This window comes from Larimichthys crocea, chromosome XI (genome assembly GCF_000972845.2).
Source record: "Larimichthys crocea isolate SSNF chromosome XI, L_crocea_2.0, whole genome shotgun sequence".
In the NCBI taxonomy this organism is placed as follows: domain Eukaryota; kingdom Metazoa; phylum Chordata; class Actinopteri; family Sciaenidae; genus Larimichthys; species Larimichthys crocea.
In genome coordinates, this window is record NC_040021.1 from 9,518,205 (window position 1) to 9,535,346 (window position 17,142).

At 39.9% G+C, this 17,142-nt stretch overlaps 1 protein-coding gene across 3 annotated transcripts in view; it reads left to right on the top strand.

The window, feature by feature from the left end:
- grm1a (glutamate receptor, metabotropic 1a) overlaps positions 1–17,142 on the top strand; it is a 32,355-nt gene that overhangs the window by 12,532 nt on the left and 2,681 nt on the right. For 2 of the 3 annotated variants that reach the window (XM_027284603.1, XM_027284601.1), the window contains exons 4-9: positions 8,617–8,852; positions 9,064–9,072; positions 10,164–10,410; positions 10,990–11,167; positions 13,026–13,152; positions 14,684–15,617. In XM_027284603.1, coding sequence (XP_027140404.1) covers positions 8,617–8,852; positions 9,064–9,072; positions 10,164–10,410; positions 10,990–11,167; positions 13,026–13,152; positions 14,684–15,617 — 1,731 coding nt within the window. The remainder of the gene's footprint in view (positions 1–8,616; positions 8,853–9,063; positions 9,073–10,163; positions 10,411–10,989; positions 11,168–13,025; positions 13,153–14,683; positions 15,618–17,142) is intronic. The other variant, XM_027284602.1, reaches the window with a different exon arrangement.

A 17,142-nucleotide genomic window follows, 5' to 3' on the forward strand; every position in this document is an offset into this window, starting at 1 on the left:
TTAGTATCTTTCTCATCCAGAATTGTAGATGTACAAAGGGTTAAGGCTGAATTTTTGTTTTTAGGGCTTTGGCGTAATCCGTACTTTATAAATTCTTCTGAATCAAATGTTAGAAAATATATTCAGATTTATGAAATATGTTTGGATAACAAGATCAAGGAAATTTAAGGCTGCAGAAAATGATTTCCACTTTGTGACTTGTTGGATATTTTAAAGATGAATTAAGCACTGCTGCAAACGACAAGTGATGATTCTTGCTTTACATGCTACAGGACTGTGTTTAGCCTAAAATCTACAATCCTCCATGAGATGTGTGTGGCATAATCCTCCATGACCGATAACTCGCTGCACCCTCATGCTTCTGTAGGCTCACACTCCAGAAACATCTTTCTTTGCAAGCCTTTCAGTTAGAGAACAATAGCGACAGGTACATTAGCTATGAATACTGTATAAGGATTTAGGATAATGAAGGGTGGGCTTGGATTGAGACAAAAAGCAGCTGAGAAATAATGTCGAGCACAGAGCTTCTGTCTTTATGTTATTCTCTCTGTGTGACATAATTCTGTCCTTTTGACCCTCTGCACTAAAGCAATCTACGTGCAAGTTTAACAAGAGTTTACTGGGGCAGGAAGAAAAAGGAAGAAAGCTCAATATAATTTTTGTTGGCAGAACAGGATTTACTGTACCGCTGGAATAAAAGACTTGCGCGCTGCTTGTGTAACAGTCACCATGGAGATTTTGTTTGGGCTCATGACAGAGTTGGTGCGATCATCTCACTGCAGATCTGCTGTTCAGATCTGTCGTCTGTCAGCAGGGTTTCGAACACAATAGTCCCGTCTCGGAAAATACGGCTGACATCTGAAAAATTCCTTCCAACAACAACAGCAACAAAGATTGTAATTATAAGATAAAGACACACTGTCTACTTCATTCAGTAATAGAGCCCTGCTTGTGTTACTCGTGCACACATGTGCAAAGTACATTCAAGTCAGGATTCAGTCAGGATTCATGGCTGCATCTGTTTGTCTTCTACTGAGCATCAGGGCACAATGAGCTGCCTCTGAATATGCATAACACGCCTCTGATGTTAATTGAAAGCAGCCACACATTGTCAAGGACATCTCTCTCTTTCCAATTGATGCCTTGTGTTCCCTTGTGCGAGGGGATGGTTGAATGACATTGGAGTGATCAAAAAATAGCACACTGGCTTTGCATCTGGACATAGTTGTCACATCCTGATTCGCGGAAGCTGAAATGCTTTCTTCCGCAGACAGCTAACAATTGAGCAAAGTGTACGGATATAACATGTATACACAAAGAGAATAGTGAATGAAGCCGCACAGGCAGTCAAAACACCACAAATGAGTCAGAATCTGCAGCGACGGAATGGTTCTAAAACTATTATTAGGACAATTGAAGGAAAATTGATCAGTAATTTTGATGAGTAATGAATCATTTCAGTCAAACATACCAATCATTCTGTGTTTGCAGCCTCTACATTGTAGAGCGTTTCTTGCTTTCTGTTTTATATCATTGTAAACTGACTAGACCTTGGACAACAAGCAATTTGAAGACATCATATTGTTTTCTTAGATATACTATATAATGTGACATGAAAGTCATTGGTGTAGTGCAGGGTATAGAATTCCAAGAATGGCGAATCTGTGACACAGTTGCCTAATTTTCATGAGTGGATGGAGTAAGGAATCAAAGAAAGCACAATCTGCACCCCTTCTGTGGTTAATGTTGATTTCACAATGATCCTTACTCCCCGAAGCCATGCAGCAGAAGTTAAGTGACATTGTGCAAATCCTACTGGCCCAATTGGGTGAGCTAAATATGCAAGAGTAGTCTTATGTGTCACTGTTTGTAACACAGGGGGCATGTCCTTTGCTGGACTGACCGCTTTGAGAAAAATTAGGGCATGAAATAAGAGCATCCCCACTTCTCCGGACACCACTACACCAGTGATGTGCAGTGAACCCTTGATGGGTAAAGCAGGGTATAAAGGGAAAAAGAGAGCAACTCTGCACACTGAAATTTGCAAGCTCCCAAAAACATAATGATGCATAGTTTAGACCTAGAAGGTCTTCAGGAGGCAAATATACGCAGACCTACTAACCTGATATATCTCCCTCTGGAACCAAAACCCCAGCTACTTTTGGATTTGTTCCTTCTCATGTACAATTACAACATTTACACATTTTATCATTCAGTCTTACCATTGTTTGTGGAACTCTCATTTTTTTTTGCCTGTACATGTCTTGACAAAGACCTCGTTGGACAAAATCTTCAAAATTCAGCGTGTAGACTACCACTTCTTTTAATTTTCACTACATGCTCATTATTTTCTAATATTTTATGGACTAAATCAGTTGCTTATTTGGAGGTCATATTTGTCAACGGTTCAAATAGAAGTCGGACCAATAAAACTTATATTAGTTTATTAGTTTTATATTAAATTGACCAACTGATAATAAGATCTTGTCATCCATCAGTCACTGCTAATGCTGGTACTGGATTCAGAGATTTTGTCATGGGGTTTAGTAGTGAATTGAAGTCCCTTGGTAGTAAAAAACCAAAAAGGATTTTCTCCCTGCAGTATTCCCTGTCAGTGTAGAGGAGACTGATCTTCCAACACAAACTGGGGCATGATAAATAAGTAAAAGCAGCTTGGATGGGCTTTTAAAGGCTCCCCGGCTCACCCAGGGTCCTCTGTGTCACCTCAAGAGAGTCCTGCTGCTGCTGCCAGCTAGCTAACAAGCCACCACTGCCACTTCTGTTTTAACTCCACGGAGTCACAGAAATATGAGAAATGAGTATGGCAGAGCGGGGCGAGAGGGGGGGAAAGGCAGGGAGATTTTTGGAGCATTACCGTTCAGGTGAAGAGAGTAGTCCCTGTATGAACATTTCTCCCACTGCCAGAGCATTTTGGAATTAATTATGTCGTGAGATCATCATAGAGATAAATGTAAAATATGAAAACAAGAAGTACCCCTTAGAGCGCCTGTTTTATGATGTTAAAGAGTGCAGTGGTGGAAAATAAAATACATTTATGTACCTGCTGTAATTTAGTGCACTGTTTTAATTGCATGTATATTTTTAATTCTTCCCTACTTCACTACATTTCTGAGGGAAATGTTCACTAGCTGGGTGTCCATCTTCCTGACGCAAACTAGCCACTAAAATATAGAGTGGTAGAAATAACCCCTGCTCATTGTGTTAGTAAAGGTTATTCATGAACCGATTGGTGTAAACATATCAAAATAAGCTTCATGTTTGGTTGTAACTCCTCATTTTGTGCTGTCATGGCGGTCCAATCGTTCCACGTATGTGCATGAAAGTTTAGTTGAGTCCCATGCCGCTTTTGTCAACTATTCACAACTCCATCTCTTAACCCTTGACCCAGCTGAAATCAGCATTGACTTGAGTAAAACTGCTCGTGTGAAGGTTTGTAGTTGCACTTGTTGTTGTCTCCTCTTTCATTTTCTGGCTTTGTAAGCCAGCAGTTGCTGCCAGTTACACCAAAAACTTCACAGATTTCACTGGTTAGTTGGACTACTGTTTAGGAATCAGCTGCCATGTTTGACACCTTCAGATTTCTCACAAAATCCATTTTGTAACATTAAATCCTTTAATTATTATTTTATAAAGTTACTTTAATTATTAAGAATTATTCACATCAAATATTACATTTTTTAATTAGCTCATGTTATCTTGAATTATTATTATTTTATTCAAATATATACTGTAAGCTAATGATACTTTAGGAGTCAGATAAATATGTAATATGTAGTATTTTTTTTGCCTGGAACCGTAAAGATTTAATCAATCTTTCACTTTTAATACATAAGCATGTATTCCTGTTAACAGTTACGGTTACTTGTATGTATGACTTGAGAACATATTTCAACAGTGATGTGTGTGATCAAAAACTTAAATCATGTAATTCTCTTAATTAAACCTGTTGACGTTCTAGTGGTCTGTGAATGACAGACGGATTCAAAGTTTTTCCATTAACTACCTGAACTTTTATTTTAACACTCGCATAGAGCAATTAGGAAACTCTTGACTCCCCTTCCTCTTTTTAAAGTAACTCTTCCCATTCATCCTCCAGGGGAAACAGCGTATGTGATTAAATCTCTGCCCTGCCAATTAATTCATGGCTTCATAAATATACAAATGTGCTATCAAACTGGAACTAGATCATCCAGGAGAGTCGAGGGAGCTCTCAGTCTATTCGTTGTATACTACTCTATAAATTATCCAGCTGTTGGCCTGCTGCGCTCCTCTAAACAATGCCGCACATCGTCAAGTCCTAGTAAATCTTTAAAATACACACATCCCATTATTAAACATATGGCACTAAAGTAATAGCATGCTGCTAAATAAATGATTTGTTAAATGTATTTGGGAAGTTGAAGGTAAAAGGGAAATTAGATTTACTCTATACTGTCATGATGAGCTCATCTTGTGGGGTTTACTTTTTTCTTCCACTCTGCTCCAAATACATATTTTGTTTGTTAATTTTTAACTGTGCCCTTGCCCTTGGATGTGCATGATGCATTTGCATGTCTGACTTTCATGTCATTTAACTCTAAATAAATGAGTGTTTTAGAGTCCACCAAGATTGAACCTACTGTCTTACTTTGATATACTGGCCTCCTGTCAAATTTAGGATTGAATTCAAAATCTTATGTAAGTAAGTTGGTTGTTAGTTGATCATATATACTGTAGGTCCACTGGGCCTCTCAGATCCTGGCTCCTTGTTGTGTTCAAAGTACCACACCCATGTTTGTCGCACTTTTACAGTCCTGGTTAATGTTTCGTAAAACCGATTTTGCAAAAACTGGCTGTTTGGTTGCAGTTCTTCAAATGATGACATTTGCAAGTCTTAACAGGCTCTTGCCTGTTGGGTGGTAAATGTGGCAAAGCAACACAGTAATGAAATGGTCTGATGGCCATCTGGTTAAATGGCAGCTTGCATGTTGAAACTTTTGATGAAACGGGCCGCTAGATTCCAAGTTATCAAACGGTTTCTTCCCAAGCACAGTGTTTAAAACCTGCTTTTTCTCTGAGACATTTTATTGATACCCCCTCGCCCTGGTTTTGATTTTATTTATTAACAATTCTCACATATGTTTGATTTAATCATTTCTACAGATTTTGCTTTGTAAACCGTGGTTAAGTGTACATACATGTAGATAATTTACTTACTTAGTGTACTTAGGATACCATGGTTCAGTTCTTCCAACAGCTTAATAACCATGGCAACAATCTTTTCTTTTAGTTCTTTAGATAGTTTTTTCCTTAGTTTTTGCTGTCTTGAAAAAATAGATTACATTTTTCCATACTTTGGAAGTACTTAAAAATATATTAAGGAATGATTTTAAAACTGTAATCATGAGATATGCTTTTTTTTTTTTAGATCAGACTTACTGTCTTGTCCATCTTGCAACAACTACAAAACTAGTAACATACGCTGCGCCTCCTTAATCTTCTTAAACAGGTGTTCCTTTGGTAGATCTGACACAGGATATGTAATAATGGGTCTTCCAATAAGCAGCGTGAAGCCGCAGAACATTGAGGTGACATTAAATCAGATTTCGTCCCTTTAGACGTCCCTCTCATGGCCCGAGAGTTTTGAGTTATGAGCTGTTTGGAGTTCTGCCAGACAGCACGATCCTGAGAGAGGAGAGCGAGAAGAGAGAATGTCATTTTACTTCATCACAAACTTCACTGTGAGAAACAGTCAAGCATGTCTTCAGTGCCTTGTGCATTATTCATGCGGCTGAACAGCACTTCCACTTCTCTCTCTCTTTATCTAAAAACCAATCTGTTTTTCCCTGATTTGTTAGAACAAATATGTTAAATACTGACTTGTACTGAACTGTATTAAATGCAGTTATCCTGTCAGGTAATGTCTGTTTATGATGAATACTTGAGACATGCATGTACACCAACTTATAAGAGGATGTTTGTGTGTTGTGTCTCCGTCTGTACTACATGCACTAACAGAGAAAGGGACAGACAGAGACAGTATTCACTTGGAGTGAATGAAGGAAATGTGACCAGGCCTAATAAACTTCACGTGTTTCTGACTCCTAACTCAATTAGGATGATGACTCAGTTTATTTTTTTTTTCAGATATACACCAAAAACACAGCAAACATGTTTATTTTTCAACCCACAGAAGAAGACATAGATAATGCTGTTTTCTAGTCCATACTGCTGTAATTTCGTCCTCTCGCTTACCAAACATTGTTCCTGTCTTTGTTGTAGACAGGAGGAGTAAACACCATTTATCTCCAGTCATTTAAAAAAAACTTTTCAACATAAATTACAATAAACACATCTTTGTCAACTTTACACATTTATAAATTACAATAAACACATCTTTGTCAACTTTACACATTTATTATATTATACTGATACTTTAATATAAACCCTGCAGATTATGTTTCCTATGCATTTGTGCAGAGCTGGCTCTGATTGAGGGAACTATGAAAGAAGAGGTCAAATTTAAGAAAGAAAAGAGAAGCCAAATCTCCATCAAAGAACGCGATTTCTGAATTTGCATTGGTTGCAGTAGTGGAACGAAGTGCTGCAAGTTGTGGAAGTTTCCTTCCAGAACATGACAGCCTATAGTATGTAAATAAATGAACAGCCTATGGAAACACTGACCTCAAAGCTCAAATATTTATTTATTTTATATATTTATTCCTGTCAGATTCTATGAAAATACTAGAACTAATGATGAACTGATCCTACTACCTGTGTAGCCAAAGCTGGATATAAGTTAACCTCTGTGAAATAGGTGTCCATTGCTGTCCACTGATGCAAAAGCCCAGCTAGTTGACATATTCTTTCTGTAGTTTTTAATCCCACATGCATCATTCTGACACCCTTAGTGCATCAAATGTGTATTCATCCATGGTTGAAAGTAGTCCCTAGCAAATGCTAGACATATAGTGCAGAGCTGTTTTGGGAAATGAATAATTTCAAAGATTTCCATCCACAGACACAATAATCAGGAAGTAGAAGCAGGATGGACTTATGCATTGTTGGTTTTGGTATTGCCATACTAATTCTGCCTCCCAGTGTGTATGTGGTCTTTGATACTGTCTATAAGTTGATTACAGTATATTTTTGAGTGGACAGTATGCTTACCTTTTAGACATGTGATTGCTCAAAGAGACAGATGTCAGGGTTCAGCAGGATAATTTAATTTAATTCTTTGAGAGTGAGAAGGAATATACGAGCTTAATCACATTGGTTTTATAGTTTCTACCTTACATTCTCACAGATTTTGTTGAATGTTTCCTTTTTCTTGACTGACAGTAATTGTGGACATAAAGGTCGGAAAATTTGACCTGCACACGAACACACAGTCCTTATCCATCACCCGGAACATCCCATGTGTGCTAGGTAATTGGTTCCACAGTGAGTCACACCTAATTGGCGTGTAGCTGTCAATACCACAGGTATTTCAGAGCAGTACCCCAGAGCCGCGATTAAAGATACAGATAAAACACAGCAGTGAACCCACAATGTTTTGGATTTTGAGAAAGAGCTCACCTCAGAGAGGTGCTGTTTATCTGTTAATTTGTTTTTCAGAGTTCCACTCACTGACTTTTTCTCTTAGAGCCCACTGGCCAGCTGTGTGTGTCCAAATTAGCTTGGTAGGGTAGACATTCTTGCACAGAGGGTTACATAAGCAAACAAAAAAGCGAGCTGAAGGGATTGTGTAAAGCCTACAATTACGGTTGAGGCACTATTGTTGAAATTTCCATCCTCTTAAATTGAGGATTGCTGCAGTGGACTTGAGATAAGCCTCCAGAGTGCTGCCACGCTAATTTAAGATCGTGCAAAAGTAGAGGTTATAGTCTACCTATAATTGGAGTGGAAGCTCATTATTTAAATGAAAACGACACATGACCAAGAGTTTGGGCTTCAGGCACTGAAACGTTCTGTTATTCTGTTTGCTGTTGTTTGATAGGAACTTTCCTATTAGCCTCCACCTGAACAATGTTGCAAAAAGCATTTGTGTGGTTCTGTTCATGCTATATGTCCTCTATAATTCATTTTGGGATTTGAGTTGTTGAGTTTAAAGATTCTGGGTCACTTAGCCTCACTGTGCCAGAAGTTCAATCAATCAGATCAACTAACCATTTAATGTAGTCAAACTCTTGCTGATTCTTAAAGCGAAAACAAGCCTTTAGTGCTGTGATCTTCTTTCAATGAAAAAATACTCTGGAGTACAATATAAATGATGCTAGTGAAATTTCCATTCACCTCTTTCACTGCCGCTATTGTTTTTTTCGTTTAAACAGAAATAAATCATAGCTCATGCTGTAGGTGCTAGTAGTTTCTCACAGGATGCCGATTCATCCAAACCACTGTGGTCGGGATAAAAGTACATAAAGTTCAACTCGTCCAACACAACTTAGCCAGTTCAGTTCTATCACTCTTGGTAAAGACTGAAAATCATAAATGATTAAAGTCAAAGTAAATCTGCATTAGTGGCACCTGTTTTGTTTATGTTGTGAAATCTTTTTCATGATCTTCCCCCTGCGATCTTTATATTAAATTACTACTTCTCTTATGCTCCTGCAGTGATGGATGGGCCGACCGTTACGAGGTTGTAGAAGGTTACGAGCAGGAAGCAGAGGGAGGAATAACCATGAAGCTGCAATCAGAGGTGGTCAAGACCTTCGATGACTACTACCTGAAACTGCGTCTGGACACCAACACCAGGAACCCCTGGTTCTCTGAGTTCTGGCAGTATCGTTTCCAGTGCCGCTTAGCGGGCCACCCACAGGAGAACAAGAACTACAAGAAAGTCTGCTCTGGTGGGTGACTAAAGATACATTTTTATTGTTTCTAAAAAGGAGAGAAATCCATAGGCAAACAGTTTTATCTCTCATGTATTGCTCTAATGGATCATCCTTTCATCTTACTGTCAGTGAGAGTAGGGTTGAACTTGAGTGCAAAACTCATGAATAATAACAAAAACTTTTTCTGTTTTCCTCCCCAAACATTCTCTCCCTTTGCTCTCAAAAGGTGATCATGGTAAATTGTATTCTTGATTTGATAACAGCATTTAGAACCACAATTCAAAATGACTCAAAAATAAAAAGTAATCAAATGAACACTGCAATCAAAATGACATTAAAGTGAATTGCTCAGCATGCCTTTAATGAAATTATGAAAAAAAGCAATTAGTGGTTTGTGATGACTGTTATCTCAGAGCAGTAGTCATAGTTGCTCTTTTACTTTCTCTGTATCACACTTTGATATACTTCTTTTATTCCAAAGACCTTCAAGGTGGTAAGTGCATTTTTCTAGCCACTACTATGGTGATGACTTGGATCAGAATTGCACCTGCACTTTGTAAGCATTCAAGACAGGAGTTTGACTGATGTCTTCTTCAACACAACACTGTCCGTAATGTCTTAAACTGCAATTTAGGCAAATGGTGAGATCCCGGCAGCATGTGAGGATTGCATCAGTCAAACTGTAATGCGAAGCACTGGGCTTTGTTTATATTGTATGAGGAATAAAAAGAATATGGCCCTACATTTTGAAAAATTGCACAAAGGAATGGCTCACCCACCACACACTGTTCACCCTAAATTGCAGAAACACCTAAAAAATATGTTGCTGTGTTGCGATCACACCTTTTTCTTTTCTACTGTATGTGCATGTTGATGTCAAAGACAATGAATATCAACATTTTAAATGCACTGTCTCAGGAGGCAAAGAGAAATATCAATTCAGTCTTAAACATTGGAAGAAATATCTTGATACAAGGCTGCAAAAAATATTTAAAACTTCCCATCCCCCAAAACTGACTACGATCTGACAGTGCCTTTAGATGGCTTACAGTGAAGTGCAACATGGCGTCCGCAGTGTTCTCTACATCTGTTTCATATGGACATCATGTTGTGATTTGCTTGTACGCTAATATATTTTGCTGCAAAATAGGGTTCTGTTTTGCAATAAGATCGTCATGTCTGGTTCAAATTTCATTGTGCATTGTGGAAAACACATTCTTATATTCCTACAGTGTGACTGCACAAAACACCAGACAAAGAAGACAGTTTCTTCAATTGTAACTCAAGAGTTCATCCTTGATTCCCTCTTTTTTCTTCCTCTGACAGGGAATGAGAGTCTGCATGAAAACTATGTTCAGGATAGTAAAATGGGCTTTGTCATCAATGCCATCTATGCCATGGCTCATGGCCTCCATGATATGCACCAGGAGTTATGCCCAGACCAGACGGGACTCTGTGAGGCAATGGACCCTATCGATGGCAGCAAGCTGTTGGACTACCTGCTAAAGACATCCTTCAAAGGAGTCTCGGGAGAGGATATTTATTTTGATGAAAACGGAGACACCCCTGGAAGGTAAGAGGACGTGGAGGGTGGTAAGAATGTAGGAAAAGAGAAAAGGAGATTTCATATGATCAAAGCGGTTATAATCTTTGAATTTCAACACTCTCCTGCTCATTAGCACACATGCACGTGCGCACACATGTGCACCAATCTCGAGCACAAAAGGATGTAATTAGTTTGGACTGGAACAGATTCAGTGGATTGTCTGCTGTGGCAGCCACTTTCATCTCTCTGCAGTCCAACAGACAGCTTTTGACAGTCAGAAAACACAGCCATGTCATTCCTCTGTCAACTAGAGGTCAGGTGCAGCACATCCCGGTTCAATATAAAAATGAGGCCAGAGTGTGCAGTGGTTTGAGCTCTTGATGTCACACTAACAGGGTTGTAAGCTGTATAAATTACTTTGGATAAGTAAAAAGGTTTGCTAAGCTGCTGAGTCGTTATCATTAAATTACATGTCACTCTCCTTCTTCCTTTATATCTCCCGTTCTCACTCTTTCTCTGATCGTTACTTCTCCTCCGTCTTTCCCCCCCCCCTTTCTTGATAAACTTGTTCATTAAAGTCCTCTGTCTCTCCCTCTGTCCATCCAGGTATGACATCATGAATCTACAGAGTGTGAGTGATATGGCTGAAGGTCGCTATGACTACATAAATGTGGGCTCCTGGCACGAGGGCATCTTAAGCATCGACGACTACAAGCTGTGGTTGAACAGCAGCGACATGGTCCGCTCAGTCTGCAGTGAGCCCTGCTCCAAAGGACAGATCAAGGTAGGGATTCAAATCCTCCTTAAGGCAAATGAACTCCAGTGTGCCAGTGTTCATTTAGTCTAAAAAACCTGAGGTCTGCAAAATCAATAGTCATTAACAGTGAAGAAATTGCTGTGTGACTGTGGGGAAATGGTCCGAAACTATCTCAAATCCAACTCTGTGCCAGTGTTTTTATAGGTAAATACCAGCAGAGCCAATTTAATACTGACTGCTTTAAGTAGCTCATTTCTTATTGCAATAAATAGTAGCAAAAAGTCTCATTACGAAACTAGTCTACACCCAAGTTAGCATCTATCTGAAGCTGTACTTAAAACTCAAGTGGGCTTTGAGAAAAATGCTACCATGCTCAGCAGGGAGTAGATAATGTCTATCATGGTCACTGTCTGATATGTTAGTATGCTAAAATGTGCTACTGGCGGTTGAAATGTTGTCATATCGACCTGATATCGGTGCTAGAATTTAATTGGAATAATGTCACTGCAACATTTTAGGAAACACGCTTGCTTGCTTTCTTTAATAATCAATAACTAGATGAGGAAACCGATAAATATGAAGCTACAGCCAACAGCTGGCTAATTAGGGGAAACAGATGAATCTTGTATATCAAAATTACACATAATAATACATTTGGGACACAGACAAGCTAGTCATTTTAGCCAACTGCTGGTGGTATGTTGTATTGATCTTCTCATCTAACTGTCAAGGAAGCAAGTACTTTCAAAAATGACAAACTTTTGCTTTAAGAAATAACTCAAAAGTTATTACAATAACACTGGGATGGACATGAATGTGTACATGATTTTTAATGTAATAGTTGTTAGGACGTGTCATCCTGGACCAAAAATATCGGGTGGGGAGTCAAGGGATGTCCAAAGTCATTAGGATACGTCACATGGGAAACCTTCTGAACATATTTTATAACAATCCATTTAAAACTTGTTCCGAAAAATTCTGTTTGGTGGCAGATGGGCTCACCATTCCTTATCCACATCGCTAAAAATAAGCACAGAGAGTGCAGTCAGTTAGGACAGAGATGGTATTTCCCCTGTGCTCTCAAATAACTTTCTTTTACTGGTAACTATGTCACCGCTTGGACGTGATGCACCATTCTTGCATGAATCTTGACCCTTCCCATTTGTTCCCTTTGGTAATCATCCAACTCATTCTCAGCTGGCAAGCAAACTTTCAGTATGTTAGTCTGTCCTACATTTTGGGATCGTGCTTCATTAATTAAATATTATATGAAAGGCTTTCATGAAGCAGAAAAGAATGTACAAGCACATGTTTTCTCTAATTTAACATGATCGAAAAAGGTCCTGAGTAAAAGAGTCTTTGTAATTTTCACAATTACTTCTGAGATTTAATTGGTCTAAATTACATCACAAACAGAGGAGGCTAGTTTAGGACAGTAAAACTGCTTTTGAGCCCAGTTTGAAGAAATGTCCTGATTTGCTTCATCTGGGGCCGATTGTTTTTTGGTCTAGCTATACACTAAGTCACCCTGAGGGAGGGTGCATCCTCTCCCCTGGCTGCTCCTGCTTTCCCCTCTATCTGCTTTGTTTCCTGCCCCACTTATCACCCTGCTTTACATATCACAGTGCTGGTAACAGCTTCCCTGGGAGCAGAATATAAAAGCAGCTGGCCTTGTTTTATAAACAGTATGTCTGGGGCTCACAAAAAAAAAAAAGAAAATCTGCACCAACATATCCTCGTCTTTCATATCCCCTTGATACTGATTACCTATTTAGGTTGCTGTGGGTGTGATGTGCTTGTTGCTGTGGTTTCATCAGTGTTTTGACTGGTTTCTAAGATGTCTGTGACCCCCTTCATCGTTTATGTCTGGGCTCTCTGCCTGCAGGTGATTAGGAAGGGTGAGGTGAGCTGCTGTTGGATCTGCACCACGTGCAAGGACAATGAGTACGTCCAGGATGAGTTCACCTGCAAGGCATGTGAGCTGGGATGGTGGCCTGATGACGACCTGTCAGGTAGGTTAGACAAAACCAGACTCTGAGCTGACGTTTTCTACCGCTTAACCAGCTCACACATTTCACCCATCTCATGTATTTGCTAACCTACCTTTTACTCAATGAAACTGACTAGACTATTTTGTGCTGTCAAAAATCATCCTCCCCGTATAAACCTGTCCATACGTCAAACCCTGACACCTCCTTTCGCTGATGCTTTCCATTACCAGGTCCTATGACCTTGCTCTCTTAGCTTTCTCAACCCCCCCTTGCTCATTGCCTTGTTGTGACCTAGTGGTTGTTTTGACAGCGATTTATAGAGTTGAGAGGAGCTCTCAGTTCCCAGGTGTAAAATCCTATTAGTCATGAGAGGCTTGGGGATACATTTCAGCAGTCTGTCGAGGAAGAAATTCTCCCTTCACTCTCATTACATGTCCCTATCTGGAGAATATTAATAGAGAGAGTTGGTATCCTATTCATAGAGTGAGGTTGTACTGTCCATATGTTCACTCATTTGCTCATATAGGGCAGGAAAAAACGAGAAGTGTTTATTATTTAGAACCATTTTATTATGTTCTTTGTTTCTCTCTTTATAATTTGAAGTTGCACAGAGAATATGCACAGCAGAAGAATGAGCTTTGCTTTCGAATTATTTAAAGGGTTTTTTTTTCCAGAGCTTAGATATGACAGCATACTGTAGGCTTTAGAGGAATGAGGGATTTGAGCATTGTGTAAGAACAGAAGCAGATAACATGCATTTCATCTTTGCCACCTTTTGTCTGTTTGCATGCAGTGTGGCTGATGCCTGGGTAAGCTAAGCTGGGTGGGTGGTCGAAAGAAAACAAGCAACAGTTCACCGCAGTGCCCTTCAGACACTTTGCCCTCGAGCGAGCTGTAATGTGCTTTTGCAGAAGTGGTTTTTAAATAGTACTAAGCGTAACAACTGATACATTAGCACCTTTCACATTTTGTGTTGGAAATATCCAAGCTCTCCTGAGTCCTGAGGCAAGAAGTTAGGTTATGCTTTAAATTTTTACAGTTTGGGAGTTAGTAATGCAAACCAGAAGTGGGTTTCTCCATGCATAGCCTTGCATGTGAAAGGTAGTGACTGTAATGCTGTTAGGAGCAGCATATAATTTATGGAGTGTTAAACTGGGGAAGTGTGTGTCAGTTTTCTTTCATTAAGCTTTATGAACTTCCTCTGCAGGTTGGATGACAGGTATACAACCAGTGATAGAGTTGGCACACGTACCCTCGTATAACATAACATGAAAGCGAGAGAAATCTGACAGAACTGGAGCTTTGGGGTGTGTATGATGACACATGCAAATGTGTTTCTGAGCAATTTTAGGCCATCCTGAAAGACTCTGATCTCTGCTACACACCTGACTTCCCTTCCCTGTCTCCAAAAGCTGTGCTGCTTTCCTCTCTCCCACCTCTCCACTGTCTGCTCAGTGGTTTTTTTTTACCTGTTTTAATGTACCTTTCATTCACAAAAATGTACTACAGTACTGACAAAAGAGTAACCCAACATCTCCTCTGCTCTTTCCAGGCTGCCAGCCACTGCCTCTAAAGTATCTTGACTGGGCGGATGTGGAATCCATAGTCGCGGTGGTTTTCTCCTGCGTGGGCATCCTGATCACCTCCTTTGTCACCTTTGTGTTCATCCAGTACCGTGACACGCCTGTGGTTAAGTCCTCAAGCAGAGAACTGTGTTATATCATCTTGGCAGGCATCTTCATGGGCTACATCTGTCCATTCACTTTAATCGCCCGTCCTACTGTGGCTTCCTGCTACTTGCAGCGACTCCTTGTTGGCCTTTCATCTGCCATGTGCTACTCCGCTCTGGTGACCAAAACTAATCGCATTGCCCGTATTCTGGCAGGCAGCAAGAAGAAGATCTGCACCAGGAAGCCACGTTTCATGAGCGCCTGGGCCCAGGTGATCATAGCCTTTATGCTGATCAGTGTGCAGCTAACTCTGGAGATTACGCTCATTATCCTGGAGCCTCCTGAGCCTATCAAGTCCTACCCGAGCATACGTGAGGTCTACCTCATCTGTAACACCAGCAATGTAGGCATGGTAGCACCACTGGGTTACAACGGCCTGCTAATCATGAGCTGCACTTACTATGCCTTCAAGACACGGAACGTCCCAGCCAATTTTAACGAGGCAAAATATATTGCCTTTACAATGTACACGACCTGCATCATCTGGTTGGCCTTTGTGCCCATCTATTTTGGCTCAAACTACAAGATCATAACCACGTCGTTCTCTGTAAGCCTGAGTGTAACAGTGGCACTGGGGTGTATGTTCACACCTAAGATGTACATTATCATTGCCAAACCAGAGAGGAACGTCCGAAGCGCCTTCACCACATCTGATGTGGTGCGAATGCACGTTGGCGACGGGAAGTCAGCTCAATGTGGAAGCAACAGCTTCCTCAATATGTTCCGCCGAAAGAAGCCTGGATCTGGCAACGCTAAGTGAGTGACCTTTTATGCTGTTTATCTCGATGTCGTTTCCTGGAACGATAAGATGCCTAAACACTCAAATGTTGCAGCGAGTCGATCTTTTGGCATATTTAAATACATCTATCTCTTATTTGAAAGTATTATGCAGGTGCTCATTTTTTAAATGATATCACAAGACTATTTGAGTGTCTAAGCATGATGTTTTTAACTACAGAATACTTCAGTCTATGTACAACTAAACTGATGCATTGATATAGAAACAGTAAGCAGTAAACGCTGATTTATATATGGCACATCCCCCTCCCCCTGAGAAAGCAAGATCATCAGTGAAAGTGAGCTAAATTTAAAAGAAACTCTAAAAACGGCAGTTCATTTAGCTGTCACTGAAAGCTAACAGGCCATCCAAATATGTCATTAAAGTATAGATTTCTCTTATTTAGACTAGATATAAGACTTGCATATAACTTTTTTGAGATCCACAGCAGTGACACACGGACAAGTGTCTAAAGTAAGGAGTGGGGCAGAGTGTGAGAGTGATCCCAATTTGTCTACGTGTTGTCTCTCACCCTTGTTATGCAGCCTTTCTAATCTTCTCACCCTTTAACACTTTAAAAATGAGCAGCATACTGTCTGCAAATTGTCGAGGCTGGCAAATGTTTTGGCATGGGGGGGTCATTCAACTCGTCTCCTGGAGAGCTGCACTGTCAAATGACAAACTGGCATATTTCATCATTATATACAACCAGGAGAGAAATTTGGATGCTTACTAGCCAGATAAGAAAAAGCTGAAGCCCATATTTTTCTGCACACTTTGGCCTTTTGCAGCACGACAAAGAGGTGGAATTATAAAAGGCTGTGTGGAAACTTACTGTACATGTTATTTGCATTGAATTAAGCCTGATCTTAATGAGTGACATAAAGAAAAACGGTAGCGTGTTATCAAATCTGGTTGGTTTGCATTCAACAACAAAGCCTATGTGGTAGGTTAAGGTATCTGATGCATTAAAATAATCACCTCTGTTGTACTTTCACTCCTGAGTTGCAAAAATAAATAAATAAATAAATAAAATGTTTTTGACACTGCAGCCCTCCAAAAAGGAGATCTGCCACCCTGCTGCTTTGGGTTTATCCTGAATTAACCTCACATTTAACTTTTCTCAGCATGAACGCCCCTCCCCTCCCCACCTCCCCAACTAATCACATTAGAGCCAGTCGTAGCTCGTTCTGCACTAAACTCTATGTCGTCTTCAGGCCAGCTCAGGCACCCGCTGAAAAACTTATTCCAAATGCATGCGTCCCATTTTAACGATACACAAATATAAAAAAAAAAAAACAGGAAGAAATCAGATGGATCGCTCCGTAAGCTCAATGTCTGAAGCAATTTTAAGATCATAATGCTGTCTGCAGCACATTATGAATCACTCTGTTTGTGAAGTGCCACAGTCGATAAATGTAATGCTCTTTAGAGCTCACGCGTGAACCCCTCAGCAAAGCTCTCAATGTCAGTTTATGTGGTTAAAAAGTATTTTAACATGCA